The sequence below is a fragment of the Scleropages formosus genome, chromosome 12 (assembly GCF_900964775.1).
Source record: "Scleropages formosus chromosome 12, fSclFor1.1, whole genome shotgun sequence".
NCBI lineage: Eukaryota > Metazoa > Chordata > Actinopteri > Osteoglossiformes > Osteoglossidae > Scleropages > Scleropages formosus.
Window position 1 is genome coordinate 4,719,785 of NC_041817.1, and position 26,343 is coordinate 4,746,127.

Below are 26,343 nucleotides of genomic sequence, written 5' to 3' on the forward strand. Positions count from 1 at the left end.
ATTTGTTTGATGATCTCAATCATTTAACTGTGACAAATATGCAAAAAAATCAGGAAGGGGGCAAATACTTTTCTCACAGCACTGTCTGTAGGTAATATGTTAACGGTTGACATGATTTTAAAAAAAAAAGTGTAGTTTTCTTAAAACACAACTTCTTGTATTTAACGTTAGGTGGACAGCTATTATCAGAATACTGTCAGATTTTTCTTGTAATTCTTCTTCTTCTTCTTCTACTGAATTACCAGGTCCCCTCAGGTGTCGCTCTTCCAGACCAACGCAACGGTCGTGCTTTGCAAACAGCACGCACGCTCGCTCACTTTGAAGTTGTCCCCGCGCAAACGAAAAAAAAAAATTAAAGTCGCTGAGGGCAGAGACAAAAATGTGTGAGGAATAAACTTCATATTTCTTGAATACAAGTTAAATATGGGCAGCGTTTCAACAGAAGCCATCTAATTTTTTCCCATTGTGATAGTGGAAACACGCATTCGCAAACAGACTGAGACTCGGTACTGAAGCCAACATTTTCTGTCTTGTTTTTATCATCTCGAAAAGAAGCTTGAGGTTTTCTCCTTTTTTCGAGAAAACAAGACAGAAAAAAAGCATGTATCCCTATCATCTGCATAACATTATTAATTATATTTCTGTATTATCTTTTCAAAATCATTTTGAAAATGGGAAATGAGCTTTTTTCCCCATTAGACTAGTTATTCTTTCCGATATTTTAAGCAAGCGCCGGCTCCAGTGTGTGAACCTCTGCGTTGATTGGATAGAAATACTTGTATTTTTATTATTTTTAATTGCACAATTTGAACATACGATATTAATACCTTAAGCTTGCTCTTTTTCAGGTGCCTAAACTTGACAGCGTTGATTGGATGCATTTTTCCTTTTTACAAAGCCCCGCCTTTAGTGAGTAGACTCGTACCCTGATTGGATATCATTCTGCCGTCAAGCGATTTTTACTACATGGCGATTGGTTCGCATACGCTGAGTTCATGCTGGTAAAGCGCGCCAACAGCATTTGGTAGGAAGTACGTTGTGCTGAAAGATTATCAAACTTATTCTTTTTAAAGAATATGCCGTCCACAAGCAAAGCGTCCTTACCTTCTAGAAACTTGCCGTGGTAAGACTGTTGTTATTGCTTTTCTGAGTTGGAAGGGGTAGCAACTCAGAGACCTGAGGTGCTTCTGCAACCGTTGTTTGAAATTAGCTGCAGCAGGTACGCTAAGGCTAGCTACCGCAGACTTCTGAGCACTTTTTAAAAAAAAAAAAAAATGTGTGCCAGTTCAGTCCGGACCGTGGTACACTGCTAAACCCACGCCACGTTCTCTAACAACATGAGAAGCATTCAATACGCAGCTGAACTCCTGCTTTTTTGTTGCAAGACACTCACTTACTTACTTACTTACTCACTCAGTCAGTCAGTCCGTCAGTCGTCGAGTGGAAAACTAAGTTGTCCTGAACTGAAGTCGCCGGCGGGTTAGAACTGAAAAAGCAGTTGAGGTGAAAGGCTGAACGTCTTGAAGACTTGAAATTTCCTCTGTAGTACCAATAACTCACTCAGTGGTAGAAATATTGACAGCAAAATTAAATCTGTACAGTATAGGAATCGTCGATTCGGGTAAAAAATCATAATGTCATGTGTCTGCAGCTAACTCGTCTCGTGATCTAGTTCGAAAGGAGCTAGCTATGTACTTAGCCTTAGGTTCAAGCGCTAAGGGTGGTGCAAGGACATGGGTCGATCCCTGCTCAGTGTGGAGTTTACATTCTCCCTGTCTTTGCGGGTTTCCTCTGCATGGTCTGGTTTCCTTCCACAGTCAGTCAGACATACTGTTAAGGTGGATTGGTGACTGTCACCCATAGTGTGCGAGTGACAGAGTGTGTTTCACTGATGTATGAATGACTTACCCACTGTAGGTAGTGTATCTAGCAGTGTAAGTCACCTTGATGAATAAGGTGGGGGCTGATAACACTAGATAGATACTGTTCAACAGAAGTTGCTTTGAAGAAAAGTGTCTGCTAAATGAAATATAAAAAAAGTGCAGCCACAGATCTGCAACCTTTAGGGACAATGATTTTCAGTACTTGCCCCGTGAACATGTTGAACGGCTTCATATGTGGGGAAAAAACATTAAAGTACCCCTTTAAACTTAATTAAAAATATTTAATCATTACTGCTACATTTCTAATCACACAAAGCTTAAAATTTGCACCCTTCTGTAAATACACTGCAGTTGTATACTTTCTAGAAAAATTTAGGAAATAATCCCTGGCCAAGGGACCTAAGAGGAGTCCCATGGGGACTTGGGCAAGCAACCTTCAAGTTACAGGTGCGTGTCCTTAACCACAACACCACCTCCTGTCCACAGTACTTGTTTTAAAACAGATTATTCCTATAGAGGGAGCACTCTGTGAGAGATTTCTACCAGGGCTGCAGTACAGTATAGTTTTCAGCACATGACTGTAACCAGTGCACAAATGGTGGGCAACAATGAGCAGACTTTTTAGTTACATTTACATGTAATCATGTCAGATTCTTTTTCTCCAGCGACGTACATCTCAAAGAAAATACAAATGTGTTCATCACATTAGAGAAAAAGACACTGTGTCTTTCATTATATTATTAGATACTAAGCATCTACTAGTCAGTACTAACTGGTCACTTTGTGAGACAGCAGCAGCACTTGCTGTGCCATCATTCTGCCATTTTTTTGCATTTCTTTGCTTGTTCATTTTGAGTTGCTCTTCTTGTTTATGACTGGTGGTGACCTTTTTGTGGTCTTGCTGCTTACTGTTTGCTGGTTGTATCTCCTAACAAATCTCAGCACTGTCTGATTCATTGTGTTTTTGTTGAAATGCTTTATGGGGTCATTGCCCTCATTTTCTCATCATGGCAGGGTGGAGAAGTACAGACCACAAACACTGGATGACCTGATTTCGCATCAAGACATCCTGAGTACAAGTATGCGGCCTACCTAGATATGAGTAGATGGTAAAATTGACTGAAATTGAATAATTGATCTTTTTATTGCAAATGGTTTTTAATTTGTTGCAGTTCAAAAGTTTATTAGTGAAGACCGTCTTCCACACCTCCTCTTCTATGGACCTCCTGGTACGGGAAAGACCTCCACCATTCTGGCTTGTGCCCGGCAACTATATAAAGATAAAGAATTTAATTCTATGGTCTTGGAGGTAACCTCCTTCTTTGTATTTTTATTTAAACTGCTATGAATCCATTGCATCCCAGAAAAAACAGGGTAAATTCTTACCTTTTTAGGCATTTGTTGTAGGCATTTCTGTAATTGGTTTATGAAAAGTTTTCAAAGTTCTTCAAACTGTCAGTGCTAAGAGAATAGGCTAAATGAAATAAATTGGCAACTTCTGTGAAGTGCCCATTTTAATTGTAAACTAATAAACTTTAGCCCATTTAAAAGCAGCTTCTTAGAGTTCTCTACAGTAAAAAAAAAAAAAAAGATTAATTTAAAATTGTATCCTATATTTAGCTGATGTCATTTGTCCAAGTCAACTTGCAAGGCTAGTTACTTTACTAAATTACCTATGTACTCATCTACAGATGAGAGCATTTTAACCCTCCAATTCACACCTTAAGGACAATGTAAAGTCATTGGTTTACCTGAAATGCATGTTGTTGGGTTGTGTGAGGAAACAGATTCACTGGAACAATATACAAATTCCACACAGGACAGGGATTGAACATATTTCTAGTTGCATAGCCCAGGCACTTGTGAGGTACTTGCACTACCCTCTGCAATATTTTTCCACAAAAAAGAAAAAAAACATGTTGTTAAATGCAACAAGACATCAACAAAACCACCCAAAAAGAAAAAAGCTGAAAGAAAACGGCAATAAAATAGGTATTAAAGCTAATTAATGCCGAAGTTAGTTGTATACGTGCCATCCATGTGAAAATTGCTACTACAGGAACTGTAGATGTCCTTTCATGTTATGACAAATGGGGAAAGCTTTTGCCATTAATTGTTGTCTTTTAAAAGCTGAATGCATCAGATGACAGAGGAATTGATGTTGTACGAGGACCCATCTTGAGTTTTGCCAGTACCAGGACCATTTTCAAGTGAGACCCGTGTTTTGTTGTCATCATCCCTCTTCCTGAGTTCACATCTCATGGTTCCATTAACAAATTCTGGTGTGTCCTTGTTTTTTGCCCCAGGAAGGGTTTCAAATTGGTTATACTCGACGAAGCTGATGCCATGACCCAGGATGCACAGAACGCTTTGAGACGAGGTAACCATCTGCTTTGCTTGTTTTCATGCTGAGCACCAAATGGCCAAGGTTTCGCACTGGAAGCTTGAGCGTCAACTGCAAGTCCTAAACTATTAAAAATTAGCAAAACCTAGTCAGCCCTGCTAGCCTTTGCCTTCCATTTTACATTGAGTTCCAGCAATCCTGAAGGCCTCAGGATTTGTTGTGGAATTTATGGGTGTTGGCAGACACTTTAGTTAGCTGTTTTAATTCACTTTGGAGAAAACCACCTGCCCAGTGCATAAAAGTAAATGTTTGGTGCTTTAATCCAGATTTAGCAGGAACTGCATTTTAATGGTCACTTGAAAGGAAACTGAACCCCAGCTGCATCTTTTTTTAAAGCTGAATGAAAAGTTTGAACACACAATATAGATGAAATTTTATGCTCCCTACAATTTATACATTTTACTGGAGCAATTTATGGTAAGTACTGTGCTCAGGGGTACTACAGGTTGAGGTGGGATTCAGTTCTGAAATCTTTGGGTCCAAAGGCAGCAGCTCTAACCACTACAATACCAGCTGTCCATCTTTGAGCTGTTTGTTGTATTTAGTTGTGTTTATTATTAGTAAAGTGAGTAGTCTGTACAGTACATTGCACATCACAATAGAAGTCAAAATGACTGATCAATTAATTAAAGCTGTACATCACTTGTGTGGTGTCAGTTCAGATTGATTCCAGCAGCAGAAATGTCTTTTGGGCTGCATTTCTCCCTGCAGTCATTGAGAAGTTCACAGAGAACACCAGATTCTGTCTGATCTGCAACTACCTCTCCAAGATCATCCCTGCCCTTCAGTCACGATGCACCAGGTTCCGCTTTGGCCCCTTGTCCCAAGATCAGATCATCCCACGACTGGAGCATGTTATCCAGCAGGAGAGGCAAGTGTCCTGGAACATCCCTACTACCTCCCACAGTTTGTTTATTTATGCTGGACATAGATTTTCCTCAGGTTACGACCTATACAAGACTTGCCACTCCGATGTCCATAAACATTATTATATTTTCAATTCCATCCATTTGGTCGTAACGTCAGACGACAACCTCTCCATCTGCTGTACAATAACATCAGCTGGCTGTGCTGCCATAAGACATCTACATTTTATTGCTTAGGTCTTCGAGTGTTCAGGTGTTTAGCATCAGTTGTGTTTCTCAACACTTCTTGTTTGCAGTCTGTTTAGTTTTATTTACTTTTTTGCTTGCTAGCAAATTTAACTACAGTATTCATAATTGCTTTTTCATTTGTCATTACTGTATTCTAATGTATATGCTCTATGGAGCATTCATGCTTAATTGCTTATATCCTAATAGTTATACAGTACTGTACAAAAGTCTTGGGCATCTAGATGTTTCCCAAAAATACTTGTTTTAGGCGGTTATTTAATGTCTTCTGCATTAGTGTTGGGGGATGCAGTGACGCAGCGGGTTTGGTTGGGCCCCGTTCTCTGCTGGGTCTGGGATTCAAGTCCTGCTTGGGGTGCCTTGTGATGGACTGGCATCCCATCCTGGGTGTGTCCCCCTCCCCCTACACCCTTGTGTTGCTGGGTTAGGCTCCGGTATGCTGTGACCACATTTGGGACAAGCGGTTTCAGAGTGTGTGTGTGTGTGTGTGTGTGTGTGCGCGTGCGCATTAGTGTCAGTAGGAAAGAGCATATTCTAGATTTCCTAGCATTCCTTTTGCAAAAACTTATAGTATTACAGTAAGGGTTATGTGTGTTTTAAAAAAAAAAAAAAAAAAAATACACACACACACGGAGATGCTTGTCTCAAGCAGTTGTTGATGATGGATGGTTACTAAGGTTTGTAGGAAGTTTTAAGAGCATTGTTTTTGGAAGCATTTTCACGTTACAGCTCCCCCCCCCCCCCCCCCAACCAAGTGCCTAAAACTTTTGCACAGTACTGCATATCCTATTTTTTTAAACATATAAAAATTATGTATTTTAAATGTTAAAAATTCCCATCCTTATATATGCTTTTACATACCCTTATAATACAGTATAAGAGGATTTTTGACTAATGAAGCTGAATTAACATAGGGTTCTGTTCAGATAACCCTATCATATGTAGAGGACCATGTGTATTTGTATATTCTCATTGGGGCAATCTGAGTTGGGTATGTTAACCGTTGACTCATGATTTAGAGGTCTACGCTCTTAAACACTGAAATAGAAATACTTTTAATCCTCGGTGTGGAATAATAAACTAAACTTCTCGTAGTTTCAGCGCAGTGAAATAGCCAGCAAGGTGAGCAGCAGTGCTTTGTGTCAAACCAGTGTTTAGTCATTAGTTACAAAGCAAGTTTAACCAACTTTGTTAAACACATGCAGATTTTTAGAAAAATCAGTTGAGGTCATTTAAATTCGGAAGTCCAGTCTGCAATGATCAATATAAAAAGCCACTGTGTGTGTGTGTGTGTGTGTGTGTCACCCTGCGTCGATATGCATAAAAATCAAACGATGCTTTAACTCATTCATTTTATATGTTCACTGAAATTAGCTAGTATATGTAAATATATGTAATCAGTGAATTTATGATTGCAGCATTGACATAACACCAGAGGGAATGAAGGCTGTTGTCATGTTATCCACAGGAGATATGAGAAAAGCACTGAACATCTTACAGGTATGCAAATGTAGTATGTGCTCTTCATGTTCCCTATGCCATGCATGTGTAGTTTAGTTACTCATTTAGCTGATGCTTTTCTGCAAAGCGACTTAGCACAAGGGTACTACAGCCAGAGGTGAGGCTCGAACCTCCGACCTTTGGATCCAAAGGCAGTAGTCATAACCACTATGCTGTCGGCTATCCCAATAGACTTCTTCTGCATCATTTCAGAGCACCAGCATGGCATACGGGAAGGTAACCGAGGACACGGTGTACACCTGCACAGGCCATCCACTCAAGTCTGATATCGCTAACATTCTGGACTGGGCCCTGAACAAGGACTTCACTTCCGCATATAAGCGTATCCTTTAACCCCTTGCTGCGTGGCTGTGAAATAAGATGAGAAAATGTGCATGTAATCCACTTTTTTTTTTTTTCTTCCTGTTTTTAAAAAAATTAAACATTTTTCACTGATTCACTGGACTGAGTCCTTCAGTATCCCACCATATAACTTTGATCATACTTGCCGAAGTTATTCCTTTTGCCCCGGAGTTTTCAGCAACAGTTCACAATTTTAGGGAAGTGGACAACTGTGTTTTTATAAAGGGTGAAATAACCACTTTATAGAAATAGTTGTATGAGAGTATTACATGCTACATCATTCCAAACAGATGTATTTAAAACATTCTTTTGAAAGAAGCTCAAAACATTTAGATTCATGAATTCAGTTAATCCCATAATGCGCTCTGTCCCTTACCAATTTGTACATGAAGCCAATGGCAGTTTAATGGTAAGCAATACCAGCAATCCACTTCTTTGAGACTGTGGTTTCCTGTGCCACTCTGTTGGTGTTGATATCTCACAATCACTCTTAGTGTTACTTTCTATTAAAAGTTCCCTTGACACATCACAAACTTACTTGGAAGCCCACCACCCTATTAGCACAGTAGTGGTGTACAAGGGCATTTGGAGAACTTTGTGTTCTGTAGTCCTATTCTTGGCCCCACGGTCATTTGAGTTTTTTTTTTTTTTTTTTTATTCAGTGATAGAGATGCAAAAGGAATGACTGATGTGAGAAATATTTGCTCTTAACATGTCTGCTCGAGTTAAGAATTAATCTATTGCACAGGAACCTTATTTTGGCCTTTTGCTTTTGTAGTGCCCTCCCACTTTATCAATAACCATTTGTACAATGGAGGGTTGCATTATTATTTTTAAGTAACCAAATTAAAGGCCCAATCTAAAATAATGCTTAAACTGAGCATGGAGCTGGAGCAAAAGAAATCTGACTTTTCCTTGTACCCAGTAATTGTGACAATGTATGATCCATTCTGTCTCTGCAGCTTAAATCTGAGGCTCGTTAATATGCAACATGAAAATTGACATAACTTTGTCTTTATATTAATTTCACATTTATCTGGCAGGTGGATGTCCTTAACATGTTTCCTTCCCAGAAATTCTGCACCTGAAAACGCTCAAGGGCTTGGCACTGCAAGATATCCTGAGCGAAGTCCACCTCCTCATACACAGAGGTACAGCAGGAGAGCCCCTCATGGGTGCAACACAGTCTTCTCTCCAGAGGAAACACTTCTCTATGGAGAGGTTCCCAGCACATCTTCCCTTGGTCTGCTGTTTCAGAACTTGCAGTAACTGCACTCTCTAGTGTTTGTGTATACAATTTAAAAAGACACACTATCAAGAAAAAGGTTTTTGAGTTTATGTATTAGTGTGGTTCTGGTATCTAGTCTGTATCATATAAATACATACTCTCTATCTGCTACTCACACTATTTTGTACTGAAATGAACTGCATGCAATTCAGCCTGAATTGTGCAATTAGCATGTTGCAGTAGGTTTAATAAAGCCGACTGCAGGGCAATGCCCATAAGAGACCTAGACCTGAATTTGACACCATCTGCATAGTGACGCTAGATGTTTTCTTGCTCTGGTTTCCCTGGAGACCCTTTTGGTTGCCATGACTACAGGATGTTCTTATTGTAGGAGGAGCCGTTTACCAGCATTAGACAGTGCAGCGTGCTTCAGTACTGCTAAGTTCAGGCTTAAAAAAGGGATTTGTTTGGAGACCTTTTTATCATGTTGTGTATAATCCTACTATTAAATATTAAGCTTTGTTTTTACCACTTGCTAGGATTACATAGCCCCCCTTCCCAAACATGAAATACTTTTGTTTTCCCACTGCAGCTTTTAGTAAAGAAGGCTGAAATAAATGCCTTGTTGCTGGCAAGAGCAGCAATGAATGACACCCAGGCTGTATTCTCAGAATCCTGGCTTGTTACAGAAAAGACAGTAAAAGCCACACTTTGGCACAACAGTGATTGGGATCAAAGTTCAGTTTACACAGGAAAGTTTTCGGGGGGGGGGCATGGGTTTGTTTACAGCCTACGTGGAATAGAAAAGCCAAGAGCAGTAACAACACCTGTAGTGAACTATGCCCAGGCCTGCCTTTCCTGCTCTTATAGTAACAGTAAAATTGTGTTAAAAGTATCTGTCATAGACATTGATTTTTGGCATGAAAGCAATTGCGATTTCTGTCCGAGTTTGCTTAAATGCTTCCAATTACAGGGGAACTTTGCTGTTTCCAGAACACTTTTAAAATAACTGGGCCTTTTTCAAACCATAGAACTGCTGCAGTAGTGCAGTAATCAGGGATTTCTGTGGGGTTCAGTTATTTCCTTGTATTCATAAGCTGTTGAACTTGTTAAACTAACCAGATTTTTTTTTTTTTTTTTTAAATAGTGGACTTCCCACCATCCATCCGAATGGGCTTGCTCATTAAACTGGCAGACATTGAGTAAGTCATTCTGGTTCTGCAAACCGATAAAACATCTTTGAGAGAAGGTGGAACATGTTAGCAGCATGAATGTGCTGCTGCTGCAAAAAGAGAAACTATGTGAAATGGTCAAACCAGCATGGACCAAGAACACTGTGGGACATATTCAGCCCCTTGTTGAATTAATTCTGTTCTGGAGGAAAAACATCCCACCCAAACATTTTTTCTCAGCTTTAGTAAGAAAATGGTGCATTGTAGCAAAGAAAGCATCTGGTTGTGAACGATAATCCACGTGTGACAATAAGCATCTGCAACAGTGCTAAGCTAACCCTACCTAAAGTGGGTACAGGGGTATAAGATTGCTTTCAAGTCTGTGTCCTTCAGCTACCAGCATTCTGTATCTGCGAACACCCTTCTAACCAGACTGCAGCGTGTTGAAATTAGTTTGTAGGTATACATGCTTGTATAAGCCAGCTTGCACAAGTGGAGGCAATAAGAGCCAGTAGGACATATACCTTCTACCTGTGTCAACTACAGATCAGTTAAAATTTTTACATCAGTCTAAAATGCCATCCTTTCAGGGTGATTCTGAGGGGAGGGTACAATGTTAATTTAAAAAAAAATCTGTGAAATGTTCCATTCAGCCCATAAGTGTTTCAAGTCACTGTTCTTTCCCTTTAGATACAGGTTAGCTTCTGGAACCAGTGAGAAGATCCAGCTGAGCTCTATGGTTGCTGCTTTCCAGTCAGTTCGGGACATTATGGTTGCTGATGCGTAGACACTGCCTTGTGGTCATAACTTGGGGGGGGGAATCCTGCTTTTGGTCAGTTTTCTGACCCTTTAAATGGTTCTGTGCATACAAATCCTTTTGCAATAAATGCTTGAATGGTATTAAGGGCTTGAGTGCTAAGTTGAATTCAGTTCCACAACATAACTTGATCTAAGTGCCATCTTCATTGTATTTCCAAGGCAGTATCAGCTGGGTGGTATCACTCATGTGGGGCAAGTTGCTTGTTTTTTGGTTTTTCTTTGAAAATAAGGCATTGTAAATAGTGGAATGTAGACTAAAAATGCACAAGGCAGCCCCAGGTAGACCGGTACTACCCTTCAAATCTCATTTAGAATGAATGTACAGAATCTTAACTGAAAATGAAGGTATAAAAACCAGTTTATTTAAACAGACCTTCAGTGTTTAATTCACCTTTACACAAGTAAATCTACTAGCAGGTAAAGTTTGCATATTTGATCTCAGCTCCAAATGAGCAGTTCTTTGAACAAATACACATTGTCCCTGGATAAAATGGCCCTTTCCAAATAATAAACATCAAGTTCATTATAAGTTGTGTGTACACACAGACTATTCCTTTACAGTGCCAGGTGCCTACTGAGGCAGCTTAGGTCACGTATTAGCGAAATCAGCCTCTACCAGAAACTGAACCCAGACCATTTTAGCTGGAACTCTGCAAGCACTAAGCTAATGACTATCCTTCCACCTGTGGCTGGCAGTCCCTGGGTCAGTCGCATGTACTGTGTACACCACAGCGTGCTTCTTGAGCACCCTGTAGGTTTCTATAGGTAAGGAAGTTCTTTATCTTGTTGGGAATGGGTAGTGCCATCACCTGCTGCGTAGAGATGTTGTAACGCAGAGACATGCGGCTCAGGTGGCTCAGGCTAGGCACCAGCAGCGGTGTCCTCCAGAACTTCACATGACCATCTCTTGTCCTGCAGCATCAACACTGGTCAAGTCCACTGTGCTGCAGCACAACTGTTCAATTTTTGTACTCAAAATGGGGTGGTCAGTTTACCCTGTTGCAACAACGCCCCCTTGCGGATGGAATGTGCAGCACAGGCCATTGGAGAAGTGAAGGACATCAGTTTCCATCACGGGACGTTCTTGTCCTAGTTCCCAAATCCGTATTGCTCTAGAAACAAGTAATGAATCAGATGTGTAATTAGGGTGTAACTGTTACGATAAAGAATCTGCTGTACAACAAGATATGCAAATACACACACCTATACTGTATTTGTGTCTAGCTTTACCATTTTGGGTTACTGTGGAGTACATTTGAGCATTTGCTTTCCTCTGTGAAGGGAGACAAACATCTGAGCTATACTGGACTTACCTGTCTTCTGTAACAAATGCAAGATGTAAGCCCTCGGTGGAGAAGCACACAGCTCTAATTGGCGTATTCATCATCTCATGATCGCAGTATGAACAGTCCCTAGATTTAAAAAAAAAAAAAAAAAAAAAAAAAAAATCGGTTACGACACGTGTGGACTGCTGTTTGACCCCCTGAACTGCACCAGTGAAGTATGTAGCTCTATAGACAAGTGTACAGTAAATTACTTGGCATAAAAGCTCAATGTATGGGGAGGATACTGTTCTGTACATTGGTAGAATGAAATTTATAGAAGGCTTACAATAGCTATTGAATCATGAAATAAGGCCATTTGTAGAGAACCAATAACAGAAAAGTGGAGCTCCGTACCGCAGCGTGACAAGACAGTCTCCTGAATAGGGATCAAAGATGGCAATCTCCCACACTGTGGCGAAGGCCGCCGTGGCCAACAGTGCACCATCGGGTGAGAAGTCACATGACACTAAGAACATCGAGAATCCCTGCAGGTTCCTCATGAACGTGTGTGAGCGCAGACTCCATAAGTACACCCTCTAGACAGAGACACAGCAGACCCACTTACTACTTTTTCCAGCTGGTTATTTGTTTAGCAGAGGCTCAAGCGACAAAGGTAAAAAATACAAGAACAAAGAGCTTTAGATGGAGAAATGTGACTTTCAGTTCATCTGAAACCACCATGTTTTGCTGGCACACGATACACTGTCATAAAGGGAACACTTTATTCCTAACATTACTAGTGTCAAAACCAGACAGAAGGTTGGGTTTGTTAGTTTAAACTCTACCTTTAAAATCTGGAAAGTGTCATATTTTGGAAAGGGAACTTACAGGGTTGCCCCTGCAAACAGAGGCAATCATGCTGCAGTCCGGTGAAACACAACAGCTGTACACCCAACTTGTGTGGCCGCTGAGGACATGGACGTTCTTACCTGCACAATACAGAGCAAAGGGCCTGAAGACCTATTTCTTAATCTCTGGAATTCTTGGCAAATGTTTTTAATGGGGATATGCAAAAAATAAAAAGTTAACTGCATTAAACAACAATGCAACAGGCAATCCTTGACTTATGAAAGGGTTTCGATACTGCTACCCCGTCGTTAGTCGACTATTGCTAGTTGAAAGTCCCCTTATACTGTATTACGTACAAAGATATATGAACAATTCACACGCACGAATGCTATGTTGTAAAACGGCTCATTTTTCCATTAATTTCACACAATCATTTAGCAGATGCTTTTCTGAGAAAAGTTCTCAAAAGCACCGTACATCTCAGAGGAAAAAAAAAGCAAAGAGCGCACTACATCAACAGAAGGAGTGATCTGGATGCAGTCACTAATCTAACATTCCACCATATGAACTAGTATACATTTCACAGGTAGCTGCATAACAGTTAATCCATTATTTTACAATTTCTAAACAAAATTATTAAACATTTAGGCATTTATCATGCTCTTAAGCAGTCAGGGGAGAACTGAGTCAATGTTAAAATAGAATAAATTGCTGTTAAAATAATAGCAGAATATATATTCAGTGCCATATTATTTTTTCATTACATTTAGCTGACACTTCCCCAGAGTGACTTACAGCATGAAGCTACTTAGAATTATTTATCCCATTTATACAGCTGGGTTTTTTTTTTTTTTTTTAACTGGAGCAGTTTAGGGTAAGTAACTTGCTGAAGGGTACTACAGCTGGTGGAGGGATTCAAACCCACAACCTTTAGGTCCAAAGGCAGCAGCTCTAACCACTGCACTAGTGGCTGTTTTCGAACTGCACTACTTTCAATTTCATTTTGTAATCTTTCACCTTTTCTTCTCTGCACCACAAGAACACTCACTTTTTCACACGCTAGCCACTTTAATTAAACATTAACTTGAATAGAATCACAAATGACACTGCCATTCTGTAAATAAAATGCAGCTGCTGATAAACACACAGAGTCAGCAAGAAGCACGACAACATCTGGCGGCTGCGCTGCCACAAGGCATCACACAGCAGATGGAGCAGTCGTCATTACACGTTAAGACCAAATGTTTGGACTCAAAAATAATATAATAAGGTTGATGGGATAGCCATCATAACTCACGCAAGTGATACACTGAAGACTTCTCATACTGTCATGTACACTTCATTAGTGTTATTCATACAGCAGAATATTCAGAGGAAAAAATTACATTGGTGTATTCCCACTGTGGAAAAAAAGCTCTCGTCCTCATGACGATCAATTTGATGGCCGGATACTCAAAACAGGCTCCACCGGGTTGGGGAATCTGCAATATGGAGGACAAGCGTGACCTTCTCTGTGGCCCTGGAACAGCCCTTTACCCAGAGGCAGGCACAGCACTACCCTGTGTGCTGAGGTGTGCTAAGGTGGCGTGGCCAAGGTTTGCACAGCCCTACCAATCTTGACCACCTATTTACACACCTGCTGTTGTCAAATCCCATATCCTTAAGGTCTTATCACGGGAACCAGACACGAGTGTGAGGCGTCCATTCGGGGTAAAGACCATGTCCCGGACGACACCCTGGTGGCCTGACAGGTTAAAAAGCAGGTGGCCTGGGAAGACAACAAATCTCCTCATAATGCATCTGCACCTTCTAGTATTGGAGAAGGTATTACATGGCTTTACCACTGTAAATAACAGCACTGGTTTAAGAAATAACACCAGACAAATGCAAGTAGTATGTACAAAGACTGAAGAAAAGAATCTGTAATTTTACTGCCCGCTTTAGGGAACCAGATGGATGTCTTGTCTGGCTAAAAGAAAATATTTTCTTAAAATGCCTTTATGGGTAAAAATCTAGTTTTTTTTTTTTTTTTGTTATTTCTACACAAGTCAGTTAACCAGTTTTGGGTCTTCGCCAAGAACTATTTTTATGGTCATGGAACTCAATGAGACACACCTTCTGTACACACAAAGCATTCCAGGAATTCAAAAACACTAACAAAGCAAGCAGCTATGAGTACAAACATGAACGAACCACAATAAACTTATAACACTCACCTGTTGCCACTTCCCATACTTTAATATCCCCGTTCTTAAGGCCAGTAGCAAGGAGCAGAGTTGCTGCACTTTGATCACAAGATTCCCGTGTGACTTTGGCCTGCCGTGCAGCTTTCGAAGTGCAGGGGCCAAAAGCTAAACTCCACACGGTGTGCCCACAATCCAGCATCCTCTCCCTTTTCCTTGCAGTGGTGCTCAGCACTGAAGGTGTGTTCTGTCTGGATATAATAAAAGCAACACCTTGCACTTTGCACTAAGGAAAGGTGACACTTGAGATGCATTAGAAATTAAATGGCTCATGTACTCGACATCTTGCAGTGGCCAGACGAGGAGCTTCACAATGCCGTGTCCCAGGGACCAGGCAAAGTACTCGCCGTCTGGAGAAAACTGGACACTCCAGGTCTCACACCCTGCACGTCCATCCAGCGGGGGTGGGCGGATAGGTTTCAGCTCTGTGATCAGTGCATCAGCAGATGCTCCTGGGACCATGAAGGTAGTGGTGTTCTGACAACATTAGAATTCAAGAAAGGGTCAAAAACAGTAAAAGCTAAACCGAAAATGTACTCCTCTGAAATCCTCTGAAAATACTTTTCAAGATTACATACATAAATTTACACGTCTGAGTCTACATTTCACTACATAGAGTGAAAATTATTTTTTACATTCATATAAAATAAACTGACACCAGACTGTGCTTCTTTTGTCAGCAATTCCAGTCACTTTCACCACTAATGCAAATAAATTACAAACCCTCCTCAATTTACCAGTAAAGGTAGTTAAGGTGTATAGATATCTCACAAAGAGCTAGAATGGATTTGCAAAATATTCTGCAAAATCCTTTAACTTTGAACCGCATTAAAACTCAACTGAAATTGGTCAGGGGGGAAAAAAAGCAATCCAACTCCTATAGAATTCTGACACGTCTGTGGCGGACAACGTTATTGATCCTCCAGACACTTTCAGCTGTATGCATGACTCCCCCAGTTTGGTTTCCGTGGCAACGGGACTCATTCTCTAACTGCCGCTGTTAAAATGAGCACTGAACGCTGCGTATGCATTAACAACACTGGGGGGGAAGGAGCTCAGCTGATGAACTCACACACTCGTACTCCCACTGGGGCTGGGTGCGCTTTACTGCCATCTAACTGCTGATCGGAGAGAAACAGGTTACGGTGGCTACGCCGCAAACAAAACATTTAGGAAACAAACATGAAGAAGTCAATGTTTTTGAAATTTAAGCTGACCGTTCATAATTGGAGAAGCAAGTTTTGTTCAGATACACTCTACCGTTATTACTACATATTTTTTGAAAGCTTCATGGCCTTAACATGACTGCTGGCCTGTTTTGCTGTATGAAGAGTTCAATCATGCTGCCTTTGCAAATAGATTGTATGGAATTCCCAGACACAGGTCATCCTGGTTTGTCTGTAAAGACAGATAAACTCAATATGGCTTTGTTATTAGCTCCAGGACGCCAATCTCACCACCACACACCTTGGAGCTACTGCCTTTGATCCAAAGGTCACAGCTTCGATTCCCACCTCCAGCTGTAGTACAAGGCTTGAGTAAGGTACTTACCCTAAATTGCTCCAGTAAAATTACCCAGCTGTGTTACATGTAATGCCTGGGAAAAGCGTCAGCTCAATGAATAAACGTCACATACACTCACAACCTTAACCTAAGTGAGGAGTAAGTGTTACCAGCCGGGCTGTGAATCCTTCAGATGAGTGAGAAACACTGAATGTCCGCTCCAGCAGCTCTGTGTTTCATCATAAACGGAGGGGAATGCTCCCTTCGGCTCCGTTCTTGCCTCACCGCCCGCGAACGTATGGAGCGTGTGGGTGTAAAAACAGCGCAGCGTCACATGAACGCGCGCTGTTCCCGCTCCTGCTCTGCGGCGCGCGTCTTACCTGGCCCCGCGCGGTCATCATCGGGCGACCTCGTCCTCAGCTCAGCGCCACGTCCCAGCCCCTCGGCTCGTGTAATTTCGGCACGAGCTGCTCACGCTCCCAGCCTGCATCCTTCTGCCTCTTATTTCAGGCACATGGGCCACTTCGTTTTCTTTATAGCCGAACTTAAATAAATAAAAGTCAAGCATACGTGTGTCGTATAAATTACCGCACAGTTAGGCGCTTGCGTTGTCCCGAGATTCCGGCACGAGCGCTCCCTCGGTGAAGCTTCCTCATAGAATCACCTGACACGCGCACGTGCTCTGCGCCGCTCAGCTCCCGCGACAGTCCTCCGGCAAACGAAAGATCCCAGACAGACAGCTGTCCGCTATGTGTGCGGCGCTCCTTGGCGCGTTTGTCGTCTTATTTTATTCTTATTTTGCCTATTCACTGGGGCTATTTTGCCTTGATTTCACGAGGAAAAGGGAATATCATGGATCGAAACTAAAAGAAATGGATGTCAGCCGATGATTTCTGGGTTCAGTTCCACGCTGTTGTAGAGCCCTGGCTTAGCTTGAGCAAGGTATTTAAAGGTGTGAGATACTCGAGTAAAGATACCAAGTCGTACATGGGTCAAATACTGTACATAGCTAGGGCATCAGGTGAGTGTAAAACTAGTTAGAACTGACGGCTTCAACTAGAAGGATTTAGATTCGAATCCCAACTCCTGCTGTATTACACTTGTGACTTGAGCAAGGGACTTAAACTGAATTGATAAAGTAAAAAAAAAAAAAAGTGGTATACAATAATAAACTGTAAGCAGCTTGATAATGTAAGTTGCTTTGGAGAAAAAAGTGTCAATGTTTAAGTTGGTAGATTCCCTGAAACTGGGATTTGACAACAGTAAATCATAGGATTATTACAACTTTCTATAAAGTGAGTCTGAGATAGGTACTGGACTTAAAATCTGAGGGTTCTTTGCTCAAAGGCCACTCCACACTAGTATTTAGTTACCATGATCTCTTGATCAAGGTACTTACGCCTGAGAAATATCCATCTGGCCCAAAATCAGTAAGTTTATTTGCTTAACGCGACACTCTTTAGTTAAGCGACATAAATAATAATATCCTGTTGAGATATGAATGATACGAGGCGAACATAAATTTCAATTTTAACTTCCTTTTACCTACCTAGCTATTGATTGTACAAAGTTTGTCCAGATAGGAAATTAAACAAAAATGCTGATAAATTATAGCTTTAATAAACCAGCTACACGGATCCAGTAATGAACGTGTCGGAAGTCAACGCATACAGCCTGTGAACCGTACTGCGCAAGTGACAGTTCAATACAGCCACCCTCTCTTCTGCTTCAAGTTTTGTTCGCTCATCCCGGACATACTTACCTGTGTTCCGCTGGGTCAGATGACCAAGCATGGCCAATCAGAACCCACTGGCCAGAGCCACCCACCTGAATTCAGCACCGTCAGCCGACTGATCGTGGCCAATCAAAACGCACGATTCAGCTACCTAGCTGGCATGTGACCATATCACACGCGCACGCACGCAAACACACGCAAACAGAACTGTCGCTACTGGTCAACAGTATAATATATGCATGCAAAGGTGAACATTAAAGTAACTAACGATGCAACCTTACAGAAAATGTTTTAAGGTATTAAAGTGACTAATCCCCACATCTATTGAAATTATTCCATTACAGCTCTGTTATTGTGCACTATATACGTATTTTAAATACATCTCAACATCCATAATCTTAATCATAATCCGATTAATTATTTCACTGAGTGACCTGAGGACTTCCAAATATTGTTTATCATATGAAGGTCCAAATACACCAGAATTTCATTATGAAACACTACAGCAACAATAGCTGTAACAAAATATTGTTTCTGCTCAGCCAAGAACGAAACAGTTCATGCAGAGTATTTACAGTGCTAAAATAGAAATATACTTTAAAAATATCTGAACTTTCCACATAGTCATAAACAATCAAAAGATTATAAATAACAGATAAAATTACCCAGAAAATCCTTTTAAAATGGGAATGTTAGTTTAAAAATTGTATAATTAATATCCAAAACACTTTGGTATAGTCAAAGACCAATTATTTAATTCTTTGTTTGTTTTTCTAAAAGAAAAGCATTTGTTATAAAAAATATCAGTTTAGTAAAACACCGCATTCTAAAAATTGTCAACTTTTTGGTCAGGTGAAGGGGGTGTTTCTTCTGCCTCTGTTTGAGGGTCAGCTAGATCTTCATGATCACCTGGGAAAGGGAGCATTTTTTTGCATCAGAATGATTATTTTAAGGCATAGAACATTAAAAATAAAGGTAAATTAAGAGAAAGTGAAGTGGTACTGGGGTTCTGATGGCTGATTGACAGAATACATACATTTTTCTTTCTCTGAAACATGCACAATGTTAATCTCAGCACTTCATTTCCACCATACCATCACATTTAATTCTGACATCCATTTAATATGTTTTACTTACTGGATGGAAAACTGTGAATCTGTACAAGGGAAGTGGCGTGACCATTTGCTGTAGTAGTTATCCTAGTAACGGAGTCATTAAATAGCTCATCCTCATCTGATTCCACAAGAGTCAATTCATCATTTCTTTCCTCTCCAATGTTACTATAAAGAAAGACAATCCTTAAATTCAGTCAATACTGTTTTAATTCATATGGAACATTTACCTGTCTAAATGCATATACATTAGATATTGAAATGTAACGCGGGTGCGGTGGTGCAGTGGGTTAGACTGGGTCCTGCTTTCCGGTGGGTCTGAGGTTTGAGTCTTGCTTGGGGTGCCTTGTGACAGACTGGCTTCCCATCCTGGGTGCGTCTCATCCTGGGTGTGTCCCCTCCCCCTCTAGCCTTTTGCCCTGTGTTGCCGGGTTAGGCTCCGGCTCCCCGCGACCCCATACGGGACAAGTGGTTTTAGATGATGTGTGTGTGTGTGTGTGTGTGTGTGTGTGTGTGTGTGTGTGTGTGTATTGAAATGTAATATGATATGAAAATGTATAATTATTCCAGTTATTTCTTCACATTCCCACATGCTTATCATATACAGTGAAAAAAGTCATAAACGTGTGATTTTACTCACCTAAAAGTATTACCTACAATGGAAAGTTAAAATCAATTAATTACCAGTATGATTGAGAACAAAATTAATATAATGTACAGGATTGTAATACTTTCTGATAAATTCAACATGATCAATGTAAATAAGAAATACAACAAAAGTATGAATGAAAGGCAAATGATTATGTTTTCTTTAGGAAACTTACAACTTTCTCAGCATCTGAAAATAGTTGAGTCAGAAGTTGTGCTACAGCAGTAATATGTACTGGAGATAATTTATAATCTTACCCAGGCAAATTTTGTCACGGTTCTGGTATGCTCCTGTACCAACAACAACTGCCACAGCGAGTATTAAAACAGCTATGAACAACCCAAAAATTGCACCAGTGTTTGCTGCAGAAGCTGCAAATGAAAATGACACAAAATCACTGCCATATATTTCACGGTTTGCTTCATTGTCAAATCATGCACATTTGTCTTTGCACAGAGGATCAGATTAATTTCCCATGTATGGATTAATTTTACGTGCTGAGATGTAAGGAAGAAGTGCATGCACAAGGTTTTCCTGGACATCCTGGATCATAACCAACAGAAAGAGACTACCTTATTAAACTTGCTATGCAATCATACACATTACATTACAAATTAAATGTGGGTCTTTTACACTGGCTGTGCTGCTGCACAATGATAATATAAGCTTAAGTAAACTATGGAGTTTTAAAAAATAAATACAAACTTTGACAGTTACATTCTTTGAAAGAGAACTTTCCCATTAATTGTAGTTTAGATCCAGATTCATCAGGATTCTCTTTAGAAACAGGTCTTAGGAGTATGTTATGCTTATGAATTGGGGAAATGGTATCATTTACATAGTGATATGTAATAACTGCTGATTTAAAAAGCATGTAGACCAAACATACAATTGTACTATAATTAGCATTTAACAAAATTAAAATTATCCAATCACTGGGGTACATAATTTACCAAAATTACTGAAGCAGTTGTTTGTCGATCGGGGTCTATAGTAACATGTTATTTTGATCTTACTAATGAAGGCCTAAACACATGTGCCACTGAGTGTGCATTTTGTTTGTGTTTCTGATTTGACTGTTAGAATTTTATTTTGTCCTTTTTCATTTGATATGGTTTAACCTGTTATGTAATGATGGTTTGTTCCGGAAGTGTATCTGGTGTCCTTAGTGACAGTAGCAATGAAAGTTTAATATGGTTTGTGTAAGTAAACTGGGGGGGTGCGGTGGCGCAGTGGGTTGGGCCGCAGTCCTGCTGTCCGGTGGGTCTGGGGTTCGAGTCCCGCTTGGGGTACCTTGTGACGGACTGGCGTCCCGTCCTGGGTGTGTCCCCTCCCCCTCTGGCCTTACGCCCTGTGTTGCCGGGTAGGCTCCGGTTCCCCGTGACCCCGTATGGGACAAGCGGTTCTGAAAATGTGTGTGTGTGTGTGTGTGTGTGTGTGTAAGTAAACTGGTCTTTTAAAAGTATATGGATGCCATCTTATTTTAGTACGAGGGCAAGTTTTTCTTCGTGTGTTAGAATTTAGTGTTTTTTGGGTATTTGATTTGTTTTTGTGACAATGCTTCATTTCTGAAGTGTACTTGGTGTTTTATATTTCAGTACTTTACTAAAATATAAAAATATGTAATTTATACAAAATTATTAAAAAGAATATGCACTCTATCTCATTTACATGTTGTTTTGTAGCAGGTGGGGTCTAAAACTGCTGTCTGCTGGAGTACACTCTTTTCTTCACCATCATTATAGACCGACCGTTTGCTGATAATAACCGTTGAAAGGAGAGACAACCAGCTAAACTGCATTCCAGAAAACCTTGTTTCCACATAAAAGGTATGTTGCTCAAGAATATATGGTGATTATATCTACTGGATAAGGTACTGTTTTAAAATGAAATTGTATTGGAACACTGAAATAGCCAGGTAAAATTCAAAAGAAAAAAGAGAAACAGAATCAGATTAATGTAAAAGCAGCAGGCTCCACTTACATCTCACTGTTAGGTAGATCTCCAGTTCAACGACCTGGAGGGGGTTCTCACTCCTGCAGAAGTAAATGCCCTCGTCCTCTCTGGAGACATTGATGATCATGAGCCTGAAAGTAGGACCCTCCTGAGAGATGACATACTTGGAGCTGGGGAAAATGTCTTCCTGCCGGACTGTCCTCTTCCAAGTGGTTGTGGCTGGAGGAAGGGATGTGCTCTCCATGCATTTCAGGGTGACATTATTCCCTACCACAGCAGTGACCATTGGAGTGCCTTCAGGAAATGGTTGCTCTGAAACAGCAACAGTTGGAAAGGAAAAGGTGTCCCAGATGATTGGCATTCCATTATAGAGCTACAAACCTTGTCAAGATGAACAGAATTCCATGGCAGAACAATGCTCATGTATCATGCACTCTTAACTCTTATGTTTGTGTGCAGGTGAAAAAGTATCACCTTGATACATATGGTTAAATTTTGGAGGGAAAAAAGCCACATGGTCAAGCACACAGACTCCTGCTGATCCATTCATACTATCAGAGATTTAATCTCAGGAAAGCAAAGTAATATGCAGCAGATACTCACTCAAAGTCAAGGAGCAGGAACGGTCTTGAACAAGTTCCTGGTGATGACCAGTGCACTTGAATGTCTGTCCATCATACAGTTTGGATCGGTTTAATGACACCTCTAGAATATCACTCATTGCGGAACTATTTAGGACTGGCTCCCTGATCCATTGATGACCCTGTTCCTCGGTCCAGTGCAGAATGGGTGTTGAGTTGCCTCCAGACCAGGTACAGTGCAACAGGATATGGAAGGAGTCGTTTCCTGTGGCACTGTAGCATTCTGGGTCATGATTAGGAGCAGCTTTAGAAAAATGAGGAATGCTGAGGTCAGATTCTCATAATAGAACCAGTAACAACTGGATTCATACAAATTAGACGCTCAAAACTAGTTCCACATTGTGATATTCATTCAAAGTTTCTGAGCTAATTTGGTACAAAAATGTGTGTTATGCATTACTTAAGGTATTTAAGAACAAAAGGCCGCATAGATTAACAGGTACTAAAAAAAGAACTTGCTCAGAAAAAAGTATAAAATGTTCTGAAAGGGAATTTTTTAAGCGTTTGATCTTCAATGTGAAAAAAAAAATATATACGTGATAGTGAACTTTATTCCCCAATTTCTTTTTTTAACATGAAAATTGCACACTAGTGTTAATTAGTATACTTTAAATCATCTACATGTATATTGCCTATTCTGAACTCACACAGCACTTACACAGAAAACATCTCAAATCTGTATTTACAATATACAAACAGCTGAGTGCTTTTTACAGCAATATGATTAGATATCACATTTTGAACTTTGCAGCTGTATCTTCCTTGATAGGCAGGCTGGATGCTGTTCAGCTTAAACTCAAGAGATGATTCGGTGCCAGAAGCCAAGGTATCTTCATCTCCAAAGACCCAAGACATGTTCTGGGAGGGCTATGACTCACTGGAGCAGGTAAAGGAAACATCAGAGTCTTTCCTGACAGAAAGAATACCTTTGGAAACAACATCTGTAGGCTTGATTGCAGTGGTCACATTGACTGGATCCCCTGCAAAGATGTAATATACTAATATAAACCAGAGAAGACTCAACTTATCAAATACTGTCTGTATCAGAAGTCAGCTATGCTCCTTAGACAGGCTTTTAAAGAGTCATTACGCTGATTCCTTGACTTAGAAACAAAACTGCGACACAAAGTTGGAATGTAAGTTAATTTTTACCACTAAATCACAATCAGAAAAAGCACTTGGGGTGATTGCCATTAAGTCAGATTCAACTTGTGCCAACTACTCATGTGGGTTTCCATGGTAAGGCAGGGTACAGAAGTGATTTACCATTGCCTTCTTTTGTGCATGTCTTTGGATTGCGAACATGGAGAGGACATGCAAACCTCCTACGCTTTTAGCCAGACTCAAACCTATGCCCAAACATACGGCTCAGACACTACAACAGACCACAATTACTCACTGTACCTGATATATCACCACCTGCGGGGTAGGGTGTGAGGCAATGTACACTCTTAACAGAATACGAGTCTGTTGCTCTGCAATGCTCTTATTTTTCATTAATTGGAAACAACAATAATTTTAAATCAGTTGTACATTTCATTTAAAAAAATCTTTCATTTTCACAAGCTCCAATATCATTTTGACTGGTGAAGAATTCATTCATGCACACAATGTGTAAATGGGTGAGTGAGTGTGGATACCCAGTGTTAGTCCAGTGCTCCTCAGCTTCTGGAAAATTTCATTTTTTATTATCTACACAATAAAATCTAAACTGATATCTCTTCATTTATTTATTGATTAGGTTCTGTAAAATTCTTTTCTATAACAATGAAAATGGCTTGTATAGCTTAATTTTAACTTTGTAATTTTATTATTATTATTATTATTATTATTATTATTATCACCATTGAGTTAATTTACCACGGGCTCTGTACAGTTTATATCTACACACTAGTGGTGGTCAAATATTTCTTATTTTTAGTTTGATGTTGCAATGCTAGCATGGGGGGGGCGCAGTGGGTTGGACCGGGTCCTGCTCTCTGGTGGGTCTGGGGTTCGAGTCCTGCTTGGGGTGCCTTGCGGCGGAGTGGCGTCCTGTCCAGGGTGTGTCCCCTCCCCCTCCGGCCTTATGCCCTGTGTTGCTGGGTAGGCTCCGGTTCCCCGCGACCCTGTATGGGACAAGCGGTTCTGGAAGTGTGTGTTGCAATGCTACAACACCACAGGGTGTCCCCTACCACATCTTTTTACAACACTTGATAAAATCTTTGGGGTTTGTAGTGTGTCTCTCATAATAGTCAGGAAGTTGTTTAAAACAGTCACTGTGAATGAATTTAGACCCATAGGGTCCTTTCTCACACACACACACACACACACACACACACACACACATACACACACACACACACACACTCCTGTAACCACTCAGCAATCCAGCAAAACCAGTTTGAAAGTGATTTCCCTGCAGGAGGAATGTTTGTTTACAGCAACGAACTGATGAGAATTTTTAAAAAAGAACTGTGAAGCACGCGTGGGCACGCACACACACGCACGCACGCACGCACGCACGCACACTGTGGCACAGCGAGTAGCGCTGTTGTCTCACAGCATCTGGGTGGTGCGAGAGGACATTGGTTTGATCCCCACTCAGTCTGTGTGGAGTTTGCATGTTCTCCCTGTGTCTGCATGTGTTTCCTCCCACAGTCCAAAGACATGCTGTTCAGGTTCCCCCATAGTGTTTGAGTGACAGAGACAGTGTGTTTCACTGATGTATGGATGAGTGACCATTAAGTAATGTATCTAGCAGTGTAAGTCACTTTGGTGAATAAGGTATGTGGGCTGATAACACTACATAGAGTTCAATGGAAGTCGCTTTAATGAAAAGTGCCCGCTAAATGAAGTAACGTGGGGTTAACACACACGTTCGGAGGGGGGCCTACTGGTTAGTGAGAACTTACTGAAAACCAGTAGGCGGATGATGGGCGCGCTTTGCGAGGCGGGATCAGCCGGTGAGCAGGTGCACAGGTACAAGCCCTCGTCCTGCTCGCGTACTTGGCTGATGCTCAACGAGCCGCTGTCAGACACGGAAAGGCGCGCATTTCCCGCGCTCGCGGCCGGCGTGGAACGGTTACGATTGGCCACAACCCGATTGTCCACGGACCAATCTATCCACGCGGTGGACCAGTTCCCACTGTCCACGAAAGCGCGGCACGGCAGCCTAAACGGTTCCCCCAAGGTTCCCAGCAGTGTCTCGGCGTGCTGCGCTCTCAGCACACCTGTTCGGACAGGTGCCACCGCATAAGGGGAAGAATTTAAACTTAAAATGTAAACATCAAATAAACGAACTCATGAATCCAGCAAGGAAAGTCATACAACTGGGACAATTAATTAAAATCTAACGAGAACCTGCCTATTCATCATGTAAACATGTAGATTCACGTTCATTTCGTTTACCTGAACAGAACGAACTGTCCACCGAGTATTTTCAGTTACGTGCACCGCGAGCACGAGCTCACCTGTGGCGTGCAGTAAAAGGAACAGGAGAGTAGCGGTCGGGGATCTCCTCATGGTAAATGTCATTGTGGTACAGGACCGTGTCACCGAGCCATCACACCGCGGGCTGAACCCGAACACCAAGGGACGCCTTAAACACCTGCGTGTGTCACTCTGGGGAGCAGGTGCGGCTCTTGCCACATACTGTACCTGTTCTGTCACCACAGGTTCTTCCGGTTACTTTCTATTTATCGAGACACACCTTGTGGTCTTAAAGGTACAGCGCGCTGCTTGTGTACATTTTGTCTCCGCACTGCCACTCCCAAAGGGCATCGTTTTCAACTTTCCTGAATGATTTAGTTGATCCCATTTCCTATCACTCAGGAAAAAATATTGTGAGTGTTCCAAAATTAGCCAAAACCAAGTACAGGTGGTCCCCGATTTACGACGGAGTTACGTTCCCCGAAACCCATCATAAGT

At 41.1% G+C, this 26,343-nt stretch overlaps 3 protein-coding genes across 6 annotated transcripts; 1 reads left to right on the top strand and 2 right to left on the bottom strand.

The window, feature by feature from the left end:
• Window positions 1–981: 981 nt before the first annotated feature.
• Window positions 982–10,465, top strand: rfc5 (replication factor C (activator 1) 5). Of its 2 annotated transcripts, XM_018740540.1 has the most exons (11): window positions 982–1,123; window positions 2,898–2,962; window positions 3,056–3,192; window positions 4,014–4,093; window positions 4,190–4,263; window positions 4,999–5,158; window positions 6,818–6,899; window positions 7,113–7,242; window positions 8,336–8,413; window positions 9,638–9,692; window positions 10,353–10,462. In XM_018740540.1, the coding sequence occupies exons 1-11, from the start codon at window positions 1,077–1,079 to the stop codon at window positions 10,447–10,449; spliced, it is 1,005 nt and encodes a 334-aa protein (XP_018596056.1). In that variant the 5' UTR covers window positions 982–1,076; the 3' UTR covers window positions 10,450–10,462. The 2 variants fall into 2 exon arrangements, with proteins under 2 accessions (XP_018596056.1, XP_029112413.1); XM_029256580.1 differs by lacking the exon at window positions 2,898–2,962 and having other exon boundaries at window positions 1,094–1,123; window positions 10,353–10,465.
• Window positions 10,466–11,163: 698 nt separating this feature from the next.
• Window positions 11,164–17,467, bottom strand: wsb2 (WD repeat and SOCS box containing 2). Of its 3 annotated transcripts, none has more exons than XM_018740536.2 (9): window positions 16,722–17,467; window positions 15,116–15,315; window positions 14,812–15,029; window positions 14,232–14,363; window positions 12,635–12,735; window positions 12,161–12,342; window positions 11,795–11,893; window positions 11,477–11,593; window positions 11,164–11,393 (listed from the first exon to the last, which is right to left on the bottom strand). In XM_018740536.2, exons 1-9 carry the CDS (start codon window positions 16,740–16,742, stop codon window positions 11,186–11,188), a joined length of 1,278 nt encoding a protein of 425 aa, XP_018596052.1. In that variant the 5' UTR covers window positions 16,743–17,467; the 3' UTR covers window positions 11,164–11,185. The 3 variants fall into 3 exon arrangements, with proteins under 3 accessions (XP_018596052.1, XP_018596053.1, XP_018596054.1); XM_018740537.1 differs by lacking the exon at window positions 16,722–17,467 and adding an exon at window positions 16,390–16,406; XM_018740538.1 differs by lacking the exon at window positions 16,722–17,467 and adding an exon at window positions 15,679–16,366.
• Window positions 17,468–18,809: 1,342 nt separating this feature from the next.
• On the bottom strand, window positions 18,810–26,074 carry vsig10 (V-set and immunoglobulin domain containing 10). Its single transcript, XM_018740504.2, has 9 exons — window positions 25,887–26,074; window positions 25,329–25,646; window positions 23,361–23,414; window positions 22,397–22,678; window positions 21,821–22,105; window positions 20,095–20,208; window positions 19,829–19,841; window positions 19,214–19,356; window positions 18,810–18,985 (listed from the first exon to the last, which is right to left on the bottom strand). The coding sequence occupies exons 1-9, from the start codon at window positions 25,948–25,950 to the stop codon at window positions 18,903–18,905; spliced, it is 1,356 nt and encodes a 451-aa protein (XP_018596020.1). The 5' UTR covers window positions 25,951–26,074; the 3' UTR covers window positions 18,810–18,902.
• Between the last annotated feature and the right edge of the window lie 269 nt (window positions 26,075–26,343).